This window comes from Acinonyx jubatus, chromosome B3 (genome assembly GCF_027475565.1).
Source record: "Acinonyx jubatus isolate Ajub_Pintada_27869175 chromosome B3, VMU_Ajub_asm_v1.0, whole genome shotgun sequence".
In the NCBI taxonomy this organism is placed as follows: domain Eukaryota; kingdom Metazoa; phylum Chordata; class Mammalia; order Carnivora; family Felidae; genus Acinonyx; species Acinonyx jubatus.
In genome coordinates, this window is record NC_069386.1 from 33,795,405 (window position 1) to 33,811,942 (window position 16,538).

Sequence of the window (16,538 nt, forward strand, 5' to 3'; positions counted from 1 at the left end):
TGGAAGTGAAGTGAAGGAGAGCCTAAGACACAGTCAACACGTGAGCAAATTCGTGGTGATCGCCTGGTTAGAGCAGGAATGGCAGGAAAGCAAGGGTGGGTTAGTTGTGGGTGTTAGACTATCTGGACCCTCAAAGTCAGGGAGCAGAGCTAGATTTGATACGTCAGAGCCAAGGCACCAGTGCACAAGCAAGGGGCTGCTGCTGGAGATACGACAGTGACAAACACTAGGATCAACCTAACGTTTACATGAAGGTAACACATCTTCCTCGCTTCTTCTTCTCCTTTTCCTTTTTCCCCCTTTTACGTCCTTCTTAGGCTTTGGTACAGTTGCATAGGGACATCATAAATCAGTGAACCTTTAAAACACTTACATCCAAGTACCAGATAAGGCAGGGTCTCCTGATACTGCTCGACACCAGTCGTTTGAGATGCCAAAAATGTCCTCGTTTGGGGAAATGTACAACAGTTTAGCTATGGAACAGAAATTGAATAAAAAACACTCGTTTGGAAATAAAAAACTGCTCTGCCTGAGTTAATGGATCTCATCTTTGGGACTGGGAAAATAACAGCGATAATATGACAGCTAACATTCATGTGAGTACCTACTATGTTCAATCTGCATGAATTATTTCACTTAATCTTCTCCAAAGAGCTTTGTGGAAATACTACTCTTATCCCCATTTTTTTTTTTAATGTTTATTTATTTTTGAGAGACAAAGAGAGACAGAGTGTGAGTAGGGAAGGGGCAGAGAGAGAGGAAAACACAGAATTCAAAGTAGGCTCCAGGCCCTGAGCTGTCAGCACAGAGCCCGATGTGGGGCTCGAACCCATGAACCGTGAGATCATGACCTGGGCCGAAGTCAGACACCCAACCGACTGAGCCACCCAGGCGCCCCTCTCACCCCCATTTTCTTGACGGAGAATCAGACCTTTGGTCCCAGAGCAGGTAACATCATCAAAGTCAGGGTTTAAAGGCTATTCTACAGGGGCCTGAGCCGAAAGACAGTGAATATGGTGATGACTGAGCATAACAAGGAAGAACCTTTGTCATTAAACAGCTTTGAAAATTAGAACCATCAATACAGATTCCTTGTGGTAAAAAACAAATTGGTAATTACTGAACAAATACCTTTCGTGTGTACCAATTAATCTTTCAAGCGGAGAAACGATTATCTTAAAGTTTCCTAACACTAGGAAAACGGGATTCCACTTAACATAATACGTGTACCCAGAAACAGTTGTATGCACAGAATTTCTGTAAATCAAATACTAACTACATTCACCAAAGGGCTTTTCTACGGTAAATGCACAATAAGTATTTAATAAAATGAAAAATCGTTTGGCAATCTGAATAGTCATTCAATAATTTATCTGTTTTGTGAATTTGGATTTACAGCAGACTCTTGACATTCCTGAGGCATACATCCGGAACCTTCTCGAATTGCCAGATTCACAAATACAAAAATGTTTATAGAGGTTCCTAGCTTTCTTGCGAATCACATTTCCATGGAGAGTCGTATGAATTTCCTGTTCCTGGCCTTATGCTACACACTACGAATTAATCACACTTTCACGTTTCACTTGAAGTGCATCTCTCACTGTTGCCATTTTTCACAGAAACAAACAAAAAAAAAATGTCTAACTGATTAATGAACACTCTTACAAACGCACACATAAGTAGAGCACAGCAAAGCAAAATGACCCTTCTCTCTGCATGTCTCTGGCAAGATAGACTTTTTGGATTTGCATCTCGGTCAAGCTTTGTGCCATGGAACCTCAGGGGAACTCACAAAGAGCCACAAACCTGCAAGTTAAATCCATGACCACCTGGAATCTACACACATTTATGAAGCTTGCATGGGCAGGGGCAGGGGCCGTATCTACAGAATCCATAGGAATTCCACTGTTCTCACTAACCCAAGAGTTAACAGAACTCTGCTGAGCCTTTTGGTGATGAGTCCAGAAAATGTGATTATAGAAACCTTGGCCACACGAATTATAGGAATTTGCCTACTCATTCAAAATATCTATACTTTGTGTGGTTGGGGTTGGTGAAAATCAATGCTGGATGATTTCTCTGCCTTCAGAATGGGGCCCAGTCACAGCTGGCACACTGGAGAGCCTTAGCAGCTGGACCTTCTTGAAGCACTGTCCTGGGACTCTCAATCTCTGGCTGGTTTTGAACCCTGCCCCCACCCCCACCTCTGGCGAAACACCACTAACCATGAAACATAGATGGGAGAAAGGGAAAGCCTGAGTGAATGAGAGAGACAGAGAGGGGGAAAGAAGGAACAAATGCAAAAATGAAACAAAAGCGAGAGAATGAAAAAAAAAATTGGCTGCTGTGCAAAAAAAAAAAAAAAAAAGACATTATCATTTCAAACTATATAGCTTATATATTTCAGAACATATTTGAAAACACTACTGCCAAATTTTCAAATTATTTATTTATTTATACCCCTTCTCGTTCCAGCATTTTGCTGCCAGATTAATTTTCCTGAAGCTCAACTCTGATCAAGTTACTCCCTGCTTAAAAACCCCAATAGCTCCTCACTGCCTATAAAATGAAGTCCAATTTCCTTAGCCTCCTATTTGAGGGCCTCCATAATCTGGCCCCAAACTTCTAGCCCAACCTTATCCTGCCCTTCTTCCCCATTATACACTCTTGGCTCCAGCCAAAATATATTCCCTGACGTTCCCCGGACACTGTCTGTATTCTCTGCCTTTGCACCTTCGCTCATGCTATTCCCTCTGCCTGGAATGCCTTTCCAGACATCTCCATATGCCACATACTACTCACCTTCCCACACTCCACCTGGAGGATGCCAGGCACGTAACAGGCACTCCGTTATCAGTAGCCGATCTTGCAACGTTTAAACACCTGCTTTATGTGTACATCATGTCACCGGATCCTCGCCATTGGAGGAAGTAATTTCACACAGAACAAAAACTGAGTATAACGCAGCACAAATCAATGCCAACATGTTGCAGCAATTCTTTCTGAGGGGAAAAAGTGCACCCTACCATTTTGCGTGAACTCGAATGCCCTCGTCCAGTCCTGAGGCACAGTTTCATTTGGTCGTCCCTACACAGCCCTCACCAGGCTCCATGAGGCAGGACACTACACTAGCTGATTCCAAAGGCAGAGGCCCCAGAGGTGCAGGGGGCCAGGGTGGCAGCTGAAACGCCAGACACCCCTCCATACTCCCCCCGCCCCGCGGAGAACAGCCATGGAAGGAGAGTGATAACCATCACAGATGTCCGTGGATTGAGTCTTACTCCTCTGCAACCTAAAACATGCTGAAGGGCTTCTTAAAGGTGACATTTATCACCAAGGGTTTCACAGTGGGCTGCTAAAGCTCCTTATACAACCTCTAGAGCCGGCTTAAACAAACACAGCAACCGTGTGTGGGACAAGGCATCATCACTGATGGATGGGGCTCTAGGAAGCATGCAAAGCCGCCCATAGCTACTCGCTCACCGGACAAGGGCCAAAGCTATTACACGATGAGTACTTGTGTAACCTGAAGTACAAATGGAATTTGGGCTGTATGCATCTGAGATGCTTCCCCTTTCTAATTTTCAGCATCAAGAGGTAACATATATGGACTGGGATGCTAGAGCCCTCCCCTCCGTTTTCTCCCCTCTCCTAGGACAGGCAGGCCTAATGATCACAGCAGACGTCTCTCATCCCAGTTACTGCAAGTTAACCCCAAACCAAAAGCCCCCATGTCCTGTTGAAATCTGACCTATTTTTAATGGGCAGCTCAGTTAAAACAAAACAAAACAAAACAAAACATCCTTGGTTAGAGCATGACTTTAGATGAAACCTGTTTCAGGGATTAACCCAAACTTCAAATCACTCCCTTGGACAAAACTTGATTCGGTCCAATAAATAAATGATGCCTCCCTCCATAAAATTTTAAAGCAAAAGTTTATTCGGGAGCCATGTGAAATCTATGATTGCTCTGCCAGCCTCTTGTCTTATCTGTTGTTGACTTCTGGCTTTGCTCAACTCAAGGCAGGGCTGGCGTCTCTGACCCCTGCCAGAGCCGGCTCTCCTGCCCTGCTCTGTCCTTTCCTCCCCAACCAGGGTCTGCTCACTGCTGTCCTTGCCTCCAAGTGACATATCTGTGCAGCAAGGTTTAAGAGAAAAACACATCAGCCCAGTATAATGCAGAACTTTGTTTTCCTAAACTTTTCCTGTTATTAATTACTAAGTGGCAGTCTTGAGTTAGAAATTCCACTGACCAGCTCCAAAGATGCTAATCAGTTATTACTCACTTACATTTACGAAACTGCTACTTGCTTTTAGCCATCTTTAGTTCAAAACTAGAATTCCTAGGGAGCCTTTCCTTGTTCTACTTCTGAACCATTTAAACATACCCAAACCCTGGGTGGGCTCAGTCAGTTAAGTGTCCGACTTCGGCTCAGATCATGATCTTACAGTTCGTGGGTTCGGGCCCCATGTCAGGCTCTGTGCTGACAGCTCAGAGCCTGGAGCCTGCTTTGGATTCTGTGTCTCCTTCTCTCTCTGTCCTTCCCTGCTCATGCTCTGTCTCTCTCTCTCTCTCTCTGTCTCTCTCTCTGTCTCTCTCAAAAACAAGTAAACATTAAAAAAAAATTTTTTTAAAGAGTAAACATATCCAAATACAAGTTTGTCAACAAAGTTATATACAGCTTCTTCACAGGGGTTGTTGGTGGGTGGTGGAAGGTCCATCTGACAACCCAAAATGAGAATGAAAAAATCCAGATGAAAAACTAAGCACTGCTCACGGCAGGGCGAGCTGAACAGGCGGAATCTGATAAAATAAGGTAGTAATGACCACGTCTGCTTTGCCCTGGGGGAGCTACAGAACCCCCACCGTCTTAGTCCCAGCACAAAATGGCCAGAAAGGCACGTCTTCTTCAGTGGGCCGCCCAAAGATCACGGGACACTACCAGGGGCAAGAGTGGAGAAGCTGACAGTCACAGAACAGAAGAGGCAGGGAAAAGTAAAAATCCAGAATTTCTCCCACGTAAACGGAAATGGTTGTGAATGAACAAAAGCCTTATATTTCAGGGTAATGCGTATCACCATTAGCAATCGTAAAGAAAAATACATCCTGACATACACTCGGTTGCTAAGCATTTGGGTTGAAAGGACCTCGAATAGTTAGGTGTTAGTACAGCTTGGGTTTGCAGTACAAAAGTGTGATAATGACACACGTGAACTCAGGATGTGATGACAAGTACTTTCCACGGTTCAGGCTGGAGATAGCTGGGTTTGGAAGCAGAATAATTCAGATACAAATAATTGCCTCTATTTCAATTTTGTTTTGCTGGTGGAGACACAGCCTCAGATGCAGGCAGGAAATACAGTTCCAAAAGCAGAATGAAACCTATTTAATATATCGATATCAGACAATTCCATTTTTAGAAATTATTCTTTTTTTTTAATGTTTATTTTTATTTTTGAGAGAGTGAGAGACAGAGCACAGCGGGAGAGGAGCAGAAAGAGACGGAGACACAGAATCCGAGGCAGGCTCCAGGCTCTGAGCTGTCAGCACAGAGCCCCACACAGGGCTCGAACCTATAAACCATGAGATCATGACCTGAGCCGAAGTCGGATGCTTAACTGACTGAGCCACCCAGGTGTCCCCAGAAATTATTCTTGATTTAATTCCTCCACCTCGATATAGTGCACCCCTGAAAGAATCCCTAATTTAAAGGATCAGTCTGGAAACCAGTCTTGCCCCCCACTATTTCAGCTATCCCCAAGTCTTCCCTTGGAAAATCGTAACCACTTACCTATCGTTTGGTTTTTACTTGTTAAACGCAAACACATTCTAGGGAGAACATACAATGATGTGTGTCCATCATATATATTTGCATCATTTCCTTGATTACAGAAGCTTTACCCAGGCATTTGCAGCAACACCTATGCAATGCTCGGTAAACTTTTTGAATCGTTTAAGGATCTCCTCTCTGTTCAGTAAAGAATAGGGACTCATCCCAAACTTTCAAGCAACTAAAAGGGTGAATTGGCACCTATGCAGCCACAGTTTGAAAGACTGAAACACTGAACACTGTGCAGCCAGCAAAAAGGCAGCACAGGGGCTGGGCTGTTTTCTCCCTCCCCGTACCTATGTGAGACATTACTCATCAATCCCGATGACACCCCTCGGTCCTGAGTAGCACATTCCAGCTACACCCAGCCAGAGCTGGCACAGGCTAGGAGACCACTTAGCATGACCCATGGACTATGTTCTAGAGAGGACAGCCACCCTGAGAAGCAAACAGCATGCCCCAACACACAGGGGATCGCTGGAAGGAAACGGAGGTATTCAGCAGGCTGCTAAAACAAGGTCCCAGGTGACAAGACGGCTGCTTTCAAATATCTTGAAGGAGGAGATTGGACATTTCATTCAATGGAGTTCCAAAGGGTAGCCAGGCCATAAATATCATTCCTGGGTAAACAACAGTGGCATTTGAAGAACAGGTTGGGGCAGCGTGAGAAGTGTGAGGAGGCAGAGAAAAGAGGAAGTGCTGATGTAGGCCCTCTACCTTCTTCCCACGCAACCACAGATAATATACAACAAGTTCTTCCTTTAATCCTTTGTAAACAAGTCCCACTGGTCCATGAGATTTGTAAGGAATGGAGACTGACACGTATGGTTGCTGCTTGATGGCTGTGGGGGATGGGCTATGCAGATGGCAGAGAATTTCTTCCATAAATATGTAAAGGACGGGCTGAAATCGCAATTTAAATATAAACTTGCATATTCACGGATTACCTTCTAGCTCTAAACCCTCTAACTCCAAAAACCTCTTGATGTCTGCCCAAGACTAATTTCTTGATGTCCGCGCAAGGTGCAACAAAATGCCCTAGCTGCTCCTTCACAACACATCCCTGCTGATTTACAAGAAGAGACCTCTCTGCTCAGAGGGCACAAGGGATGAAGACAGAGTCCCAGGGTTTCCTGGAGAAGTCTTGGTAATCTTGATGCAAAAACACATTTGTTTGTTTTTAGAGGAAACGAATCTGTCCCAGCTTGGTTACAAAGAGTGGAGCGAGAAATTCTTCTGTAGCCCCTGAGGCAAATGACTGCTCTCAGCTCAGCAGGCTGTGGTTATGTAAGTCCTGGCTTAATCTGATACTTCTATTTTATTCTGAGCCCTGGGGCAGACCATCCATCCCTTAGTCTCAGTTCCTGCGTCTGTAGAAGAGGAGCACCACGGTGACCCTAGACCTTGCCCACCCAGACCAGCCATACTTGAGGAGGGAGGCAGTCTTTGCAGAAAGCTGAGCTTCTTGGAAGACAGCAATAACAGGATTGGGTCTCATAATTTAACAGTTTGCAGTGGGTTTAAGCTGTATACTACATTTCAAATCCTTAAAGTTATTCATATTTAGGTGAATTTGAATCTGCTTACTAGACGTTGCAATCTATCCTGAGGCTTTTCTTTACTAATTACTTAAAATGACATTGGTTCAAGTGCCAGGAAAGAAACTGCTTTTACAGGACTCATTTCCATTTTCTGGAATATCCTACAAGCAGGAACAATTTTCTCCCTCAAACAATCTTTCCTTTTCGAAATCTTAAATTTCCCAGTGAAAAGACGAACAGAGAAGTGTGATTATTATTTGCTCCATTCCTACATTCTCCTTACTCTTCAGACAGAGAGAAACACAGTGTGGATTCAAGAACTAGCCAGAGGCAAGTTCCAGAGGCACATCGCATACATAATCCCAGCAGGGAGAGGGAGGGCTAGCCCAGTGACCTGGACTATGCAAATTGGGGGTAGGAGGACCACAGCCATTACTCCCTTTCACTTCTCCCTGAGATCATCCCTGACACAGGATGCAGTGGGGGTGGTAAAGGGCACCACAGAACCCCAGCCTCTTTCCCATGCCTCTGTGTAAATGCTCCTTAGTCAACTTGAATTATGCTACCAGAATGTCTAGGAGCAAAGAGGATCCACACAGTTACAGGTCATACACATATAAGGAAGCCTATCGGTAGCAATCTTCAGAAATGTAAACAACAAGAATGAAAGAGGGATACCCATATGTTATATTCTAATCCCAATAACCCCTCAAAGGTATTAAGAAACACTGTGTGCCTCTGGATGAAATGAGAGACGAGAATGAGAGAGAAATGACAAGCCAAGTGGGCAGCCTGATTTGTCTTGAGTTTCTGTTATGGACACTGGTTGGGGCCATTCAAGATCCACTCTCCATTCTTTTGGTTCAGCATCTGAATTTCCTTTTTAGGAATTAATTCTTGTCTGCTGTGTAAAGTCTTGATGGGAATGTCAATTGGGGGACCCACCCCTCACCCCTCAGGCCAAGGGGTAGGCGTATGGCCTACACCGAGCTAATGGAGCTCTTACTTGTTTCCAGGGCTTTGAATCTTGGGTAGAGAAGCCTGTTGGATCTTACCCATTACAGCAGTAGAATACAAGGAAGATCGTCAATTCTGTCCACCTGGACCTCCAGAGCTTCCTCAATTTCTGTCCTTCACCAAGTCTGTTTCTGCACACTTCCCGTTGACTCTCTGACCTACTGGATACGTTCCAATAAAACCCTTTTGTTGTGACTTAGCCAAAATCAGTATCTATCGCTTGCACAAAATGAATGTCAACTAATACAGATGTCCAGCTTCTGGACCTGAGGATTTCTAGGCCCAACAAAGCCCTATGATTCTAGATGACTCTAAAAGTGACACTATGCATAGGAGTTCATACGCCCTAAAATTCTCTTATTCCTTCACGGTCAATAAGAAAGAGTAAGTAAAATAAAATGAGAAAGAAAGGAACTAGCAAGTCTTGGAATAATTCTACAATGGTGAAATTTATACTGCCTCTAAATGTCACCTTCAGGAACTGGACAGACAGAAACAGAAAAGGGGAAAGAGAATAATGGGCTTTTGTTAAGTATTATTTTTATATAATAAAATGCACAAACCATGAGTGTACAGTTCACTGGGCCTTGACAACTGTACACACCTGTGTAACAACCATGTGAAACGTCATACAGAACATTGCCATCACTCTAGAAAGTTCCATTATGTCCCTTTCCAGCTGACCTTTCCCCACTCCCACAGCCAAACACTGGTCTGATTTCTATCACCAGAGCCTAATTTTTCCTGTTCTAGAACATCATGTAAATGGAATCAGACAGAATGTACTCTTGCATCTGGCTTATTTTGGTCAACATAATGTTTCTGAGATTCACCCAGGTTTTTATACAGATCAGTAGGGTGTTCTTTTTTTACCACTGAGTAATACTCCACTGTGCGAACGTACTATAGTTTCACGTCCCACGGGTTTTGATAACACCGTAGGTGCTTTAATCTGGCAGCCCTTGCCCCATGCCTGAACATGGTGTCCATGCCAGGGCAGACTGCTGGACCGGTGAAGGAACCAGCCGCACATTTGGGCACCTGGGCATCAGTGTTCCAGCTCTGCACCTCGGAGCTTTAATCAAGGGAAAGAACTTGATCTAAATGGCTGGGGGGCCTGTGGGTATTAGAGGCTGTGTGGCACCTTTAATATTCCCTGGAGCAAAATGTACTGTTCTTGCAAGCAGCCTAATCAAAGTCACCTGAATGTCTAAGGAAGGCATCTGGGGAATTTTGTCAGAGCTTTCTGCCTGAGCTAGTCCTCAGGGTGGGTCACAGATACTCCATTTCTCCTCTTTTGAGCACACAGTGGCATGGCATCTCCCTGCTGCCCTTGAAGTTAAGTGTGACATGCAACGTGCCTTGGCCAACGAGATGTGAGCAGAAACAACACTGATCACTTCTGGCAGAAGCTTTAAGAATCCGTGTGTGATTCACTTGTTCCCTTTCTCCGCCTCAGTGGGAACCTAAGAAGACGGGCAGCTTCTACCAGCCTGGCTCCCCAGATGAACAGGGAACACACTATATTACACATGGAGCATGAGCAAGAGACAAACTTTGGTTGGCGAAGTCATTAGTACTAGGCAGTTCTTTGTTACTGAAACATAACCTAGTCACTACTGAGAGATATAGTGGCCCCGTTCATGCGGCCAGCTGGCAACCTCCAACTTCTAACTCAGCCTCGCCTCCAGCCTTTAGATTTCCACTCTGTTTTAGTTCACCCCTCGGGGCCACAGAGTGCACTTAAGCTACCCAAACACAAAGCTGTCCCCTGATTTGTGGATTAAGACTGATACCTACTGTTGGGTAGCCCACGGTGACCCAGCAAAACTCTAGAGCCTAGTGCTGCCCAGTCCCAGCGCCGTAGGCATGAAAACAGGTGCCATATTCCCCAATGTCAGCATCTACACAAGAGTCTTCCTATTGACGTGTCCCCCGCTAGCTGCGCTGACAGCATCATTTATTGTCCAAAATGGTTCTGAGGGTGAAAGGGGACAGGGCGACGGGTACAAATCTTTCCTGTCCTGGGCGCACAAGGACACATGGGCACCCTAACTCTGCCTCCATTGTCTTTACGATGTTAGGTCCAGGGCTACGCGAAAAATTCCTAGAGGCATTATCTAAGGACAGATCGCCATATCCAGGAAATGTGATTAAAGGGCTAAGAGGAGCCATGTGGTGAAATTAATGTGTTTATCAGAGAGTACTCTGCTTTTACTATGCTATGTGGCATTGGACTGAGTGAGTACAGCTGTTTCCCTAAGCAGGTACAGGCGAACAGCAGTAGACATCCAAACAAAACCAAGAGCCCAATGCAAAATCCAGCCACAAAGTCTGAACACCCTGCAGAAGCATTAACGGCATCTTCCTCCCACAGGTCAGCCTGGGAGTCATTTAAAAGGAAGAAGGACAAAACCAAGAAAACAATCTTAGCAGCAAAAAGAAATATTTAAGCAAAGCCAAAGTAAATGCAATTTCGGGGACCATGGGCTCCTCCTCCTCTGGGCACCAGAGACATAGTAACGTCAGTAAATATTTTCAAAGAACATTGAATCCTCTAGATAGGGTAACACATTGTAGAAGACAGCTGATTTTTTAAAATCTGCTGCCATTCGGCATTTTCCTTGACTTTGTGAAACACCACGATTCGAAGTGGTTCATTTAAAATCTCACAGCTTGGGGCGCCTGGGTGACGCAGTCGGTTAAGCGTCCGACTTCAGCCAGGTCACGATCTCACGGTCCGTGGGTTCGAGCCCCGCGTCGGGCTCTGGGCTGATGGCTCAGAGCCTGGAGCCTGTTTCCGATTCTGTGTCTCCCTCTCTCTCTGCCCCTCCCCCGTTCATGCTCTGTCTCTCTCTGTCCCAAAAATAAATAAAAAACGTTGAAAAAAAAAATTACAAAAAAAAAATCTCACAGCTTATAGTCAAGAAGCCCGTAACGATTTTTAGTGAGTCTGTTTTTCTGCGTCCCGATCCCCACTCCCCTGCCTGTGCCTCCTGTGATGTGGGCCTCTCACCGAGAGCTGATCACACGACCTGAGCCAGCCCGAGGACCCCCAGCCCCCAAACTCATGAGACTGAAACAGTCACTAGGTGTGTCTGTTTCCTAGGCCTCCATAACATATCACGGCGAACTGGGTGGCTTAAAACTTCAAGTTAATCATTCCCTCACGGTTCTGGAGTCCAGGAATCAAGGTGTGGGCAGGGCCGTGCTCCCCCCAGAGTCTCTGGGGAAGAATCTTTCCATGCCTCTCCCCAGTTTCTGGTAGTTGCTGGCAATCCTTGATGTTTCTTGGTTCCTTGGCTTGTTTTAATCTCTGCCTCAGTCATCACATGGCTGTCTTCTCTCTGTGTCTGTGCCTGTGGCTTCACATGGTTTCTTCTTTTTATAAGGGCACCAATCATATTGGAATAAGGACTCACCCTACTCCAGCATGACCTCTCCCTTGCAGCTTCATTATATCTACAAAGTCCCAATTTCCAAATAAGGAAAACAGGTACCAGGAATAGGGCTTCAGCATATCTTGCGGGGGTGGGGATGGGGACACAATTCACCTCGTAACACTAGATGAGAGTGAGTCTCTACCACTGCGATTGCAAGCTCCAAGCCTTGTAAGCCTGCTCATACATCGGAGAAGTAAACGAACCAAGAAATGGAGAAAGACAGAAAAAGGCAGGGTCCTAGTATTACTGAATTGCTGGAATGCATTTCTATGTGAAATCTAGTCCACCTCTCAGACTTCCCAGTAACACAAACAACAAAATATCTTTCTGGTTTAAACACTGGGTTTCTGTCCCTTACGACTAAGAGCCCTAATCAATATATCTACTGAGGAATAATGCTATGTAATGTGAATTCAAAGAGTTCCCCATATTCTGGATGGGGAAGAGAGGGTAGGGTGTACATAAGAAAGATTGGCCATGAGCTGATAACTGTTGAAGTTAAGTGATGAGTTTAAGAAGCTCATTATTATGCCATCAAACTATTCTCTCTGTGACTACAGCTGTTAAAGCAAGTGTTTAAAAAAAAAAAAAACAAAACTCACAGGCCTCACACTTTGAGTCTAGCACAAATCGGGACAAACCAAAGAACAGAAAAGATAGAATCAAACATAAACCAGACAATAGCAGACACGCACAGGGAATACCTGTAATACGTGAAAACCTTAGCAGTCAAGTTCTTTGCAGCACACAGGGCTTTTGATTACTAGACCTGAATCTATCGAGGGCCTGACAGGGTCAGGAGATCTTAGATAACCGTGCTGGCAGATGACCACCCCAAACTATGCAGAGAAGGGCCAGCACCGTGCTTTAGCTCCAGGCAAAACAATGGAGTGCAGAGAGCCCTGCTGGAGGAATTCTCTTTCCTCCCAGCTAATCACAATAAAGCAGCTAGTATCCACAGCCAGCAATAAAGCAAGGGTGTGGCTCAGACAAAAGACCAGGTTACTCCTTCTCTAAATGTTCACGGACAACTACAGATGTTCTGACGCAAGAATATATCTCACGGTGTATAAAAACAGTCATGATTCTGCCTCAAGTTAGGCAAGAGCCACCACCACTTCTGAGATCATGCCTGCCTGTTGGATTAGAGGTTCTCGACCCCAGCCACCCACTAGAATAACTGGGGATCTTTAGAAAATCCCCATGCCCGGGCTGCACTCTAGACCAATTAAATCACAATCTCTGGGAGTGGGGCCCAGGCCTTGGTCTTTCTGGAAGGCTCTTCAGTGATTCTAATGAGCAGCAAAGGCTGAGAACCACTGTCTCAGGTAGACCTAGTTCTGTAAGGTGCTCACTCACCGTAGATCTGTGCCTCGCTTCTCTGAGCATCTCCTGCTGCTGGTCAGACCATCCTCACTTTCTGATCTACTCATGTGGGTAGATCTCAATCAGTCCAGAACCTACTTCTTTCCTTTCTAGTAGTTTCCTAGGGCTGCATGACAAAATACCACAAACATGATGGCTTAAAACAACAGAAATAAACTCTCATAAATTCAGTTCTGGAGGCTGAAGTCCAAAAGCAAGGCGTTGGCAGGCCATGCTGTCTCTGAAGGCTCTACCCCAGGATCCTTCATTGTCCCGTCTAACTTCTGGTGGTCGCTGGCAACCCGTGGGGTTACTTGGGTTTGTGGGCACGTGACTCCAATCTCTGCCTTCGTTGTCACTTAGCACTCTCCCTGTATGTCTGTGTCCTTTCTTCTTCTCTTACAAGATCATCAGTCATACTCGATTAAGAGCCCACCCTACTCCAGTAGGACCTCAACCCTTTACATCTGCAGTAACCCTATCTCCAAATAAGCTCACGTTCTGATACTTTTCAATCCAGCGCATTCTTCCTCCCCCATATAAAGCAAGTCTTAGTCTTGATCTTCATCAGAATCCATGTAGGACCTAGCTAACTGGGACCACAATGCCTTTTAAAGTAAGTTTTTATTTTGAAATCATTTTAGATTTGCAGAATAGTTGCAAAGATCATATAGGGAGCTCCTGTATGCTCTGCACCCAGCTTCCCCCAATGTTAACATCCTATAAAACCATGGTACGTTTATAAAAACTAAGAAACTGTGGCTCCTGGGTGGCTCAGTTGGTTAAGTGTCCAACTCTTCATTTTGGATCGGGTCATGATCTCAGTTTGTGAGCTGGAGCCACAGCACAGAGCCTGCTTGAGATTCTCTCTCTCTCCCCCCCGCCGCTCTATCTCTGTCCCTCCCCTGCTCGTGCTCTCCCTCTCAAAATTAATAAAGTAAACATTAAAAAAATTTTTTTCACTATTACCACCAGCATGATACTATTACCTTAACTATACACTTTATGCATATTTCACCAGGTATTCCGCGAAGGCCCTTGCCCTTTTTCTGTCCCAGGATCCAAATCCGGATACCAAATTGCATTTAACAAAATGCTTTTCAGAATGCAAAGGGTCACAGCCAAGCTCTGATTCACAGCAGCAAAACCTCACTTCAGGCTTCCTTCCCTAGTTTACCCTCCAGTCTCTTGGCCCCCCTCACATTTGCATCCAGCTGGCTGTATGTTTCATCTGTGCCTCCTTCCTGTTTGGATCTGACCACCCCAATATTTTAGTCAAGCTAGTTCGTGACGATTTTGAGGTCATGGAATCTCCTTGAGAATCCAAGAGAAGCTACAGACTCCCCTCTGAAGAACTACAAAGACAGAAACAATTTTGCGTCCAATTTCAGAGCAGATATCGATACCCAATAACCCCTCCCACTTCCCCAAGGGTCCCCACCTTAGCGTGACTTTCCACAGTCTGGCTTCCCCGGGCACTGATTCTGTAATGAAATCAGCACAGCTATCAAGCCCTCTCTCAAGACAATTTCTCCATAGCTCCTGGACACAGCAGCAGTGCTCTGTACTCTGGGTTTTGACCAACGCCAGGGGCCCTGGCCACTGTCTTGGGCTGGCAATAGACACTGAAGACAGCTGGACTCTCCCTTCTGGCCAACTTGACCACCAGTATCGAACCTCACAAGTTTTGCTTAGCCCATCACCTCTTAGGAGTCCACTTTCTCTGCGATAGAAGAAATATCCCAGAATGTAATACTTCTCAGTCCTAAGGGCATGTCACATCACCTCGGTTTCAACTAAGAAAAGTGACCCTGGGATCTAGAGCCGTATCGGCAAGTTCTATCAGAATCAGATCTTCTGCCATTGTGAAACGGCAAGAACCTTGGAACCAAGGCCAATGCCTGCCTATGGCGTTTCATCCTTGGAAACCACACGTGAGGCCCTCCTTGCACATAAAAGCCGAACAACTGGTTAATACAACCCTACATGTCCTCTGAAGCCACCACATGAACCCTGGAGCAGGGCCGAGGGAAAGGGAAACTGTCCCCGCTCAATCCTCCGACGTTGGTTTAAACCTCTTGCTCCCCACAGTTCTTCAAACCCTGTTCGGTCCCACTCAGATGCTGCTCATTTCTATCAGTCTCTCATCCATGTGATAATGGTCCACGAGTCTCCTGAGCTACACTACCTGTGGGCTCCCCCGTGTCCTGGGGTCACACTTTGCCCCCTACTGCCACTCTGATGAGGCTCTCGCCAATTCTTCCAGCGTTGAGCAGAAGGGAGCAGTGTTGGAGAACAGACAGGCATAATTTCTATGGCCGGGGCTGTGTCTATTCTTACCTTCTGCAAACGGCTCCCACTCATAAAACCGGCCCATGAATGGCTTGTTGTTGTAGGATGCACACTGAACCTCCCGGATACTTCTACTGCTTTCTGGACACACCTAATAAAGCAGATATTAAACATGCGGTTAGTGTCCGTATCTCTTCACGGCCCCAGTCACACCCCAGGAGACCTCTCCAACTGTAAATGCCAGCCGTCCTCTACCAAAACCAGGGTTTCTGAAAATGTGCTGATCGCCTGCGTTAAAAATTTTAAATGCAGATCTCAAGGCTTCATTCCAAGTTTACTAAATCAGAATCTTTGGAAGGACACTAAAATTTTAACAAGCTCCCCAGGTTAAGCTTTTGCACCATAATTTGAAAACCACTAACCGAAACCTTCTGCTCCTGACAAATTGGTCTGCTCACCTACTCCAAAAAGGCCATTCATTTCCATCTGCTTGACTTTGTTCATGCCATTCCCGCTCGTGGGATAATATTCACACAAGCATGTACAGAATCCTTACCATGCGCAGGTACTGTTTTAAACATAGTACACATACTAATTCATTTAATCCTCATAGTGACCAATGAGGCCAATAGGAGAGTTCTGCAGATTTTTCACAGATGAGCAAACTGAGGGACAGAGGAACCGCTCAGCCAGTGAGGGCAGAGGCTGGATTTCAGGCTACGTGGTCTGGTGCCCATCCGGATGCATCTCAGTGTCCTTCCCATCTTGTCTACATTCTGGTCTAAATGCTCTCCACGATCTAATGCCAGAGCTCCCAGCCTTTAGTGCACAAAAGAATCACCCAGAGATCTCATGGGAAATGCAAAGTCCCAGGCCCCTCCCCCAAGGATGGCTAGTAAGTAAGTCTGGTGTGAGATATTTTATCAAATTATCCAGTGATCTATATTTTATCAAGTTATCAGGTGATCCTGATATACTAATCAAAGAAAATATCCAGTTCCCTCTAGTTTCTTTCTTATTTACAAATGATAAATATGAACAAAGTGTGA

The 16,538-nt window shown here is 45.3% G+C and overlaps 1 protein-coding gene across 4 annotated transcripts in view; it reads right to left on the reverse strand.

Annotated features, from left to right (window-relative positions):
• THSD4 (thrombospondin type 1 domain containing 4) overlaps positions 1-16,538 on the reverse strand; it is a 564,068-nt gene that overhangs the window by 420,293 nt on the left and 127,237 nt on the right. For all 4 annotated transcript variants that reach the window (XM_027067671.2, XM_053223795.1, XM_027067672.2 and 1 more), the window contains one exon: positions 15,538-15,640. In XM_027067671.2, the coding sequence (XP_026923472.2) occupies positions 15,538-15,640 (103 nt within the window). The remainder of the gene's footprint in view (positions 1-15,537; positions 15,641-16,538) is intronic.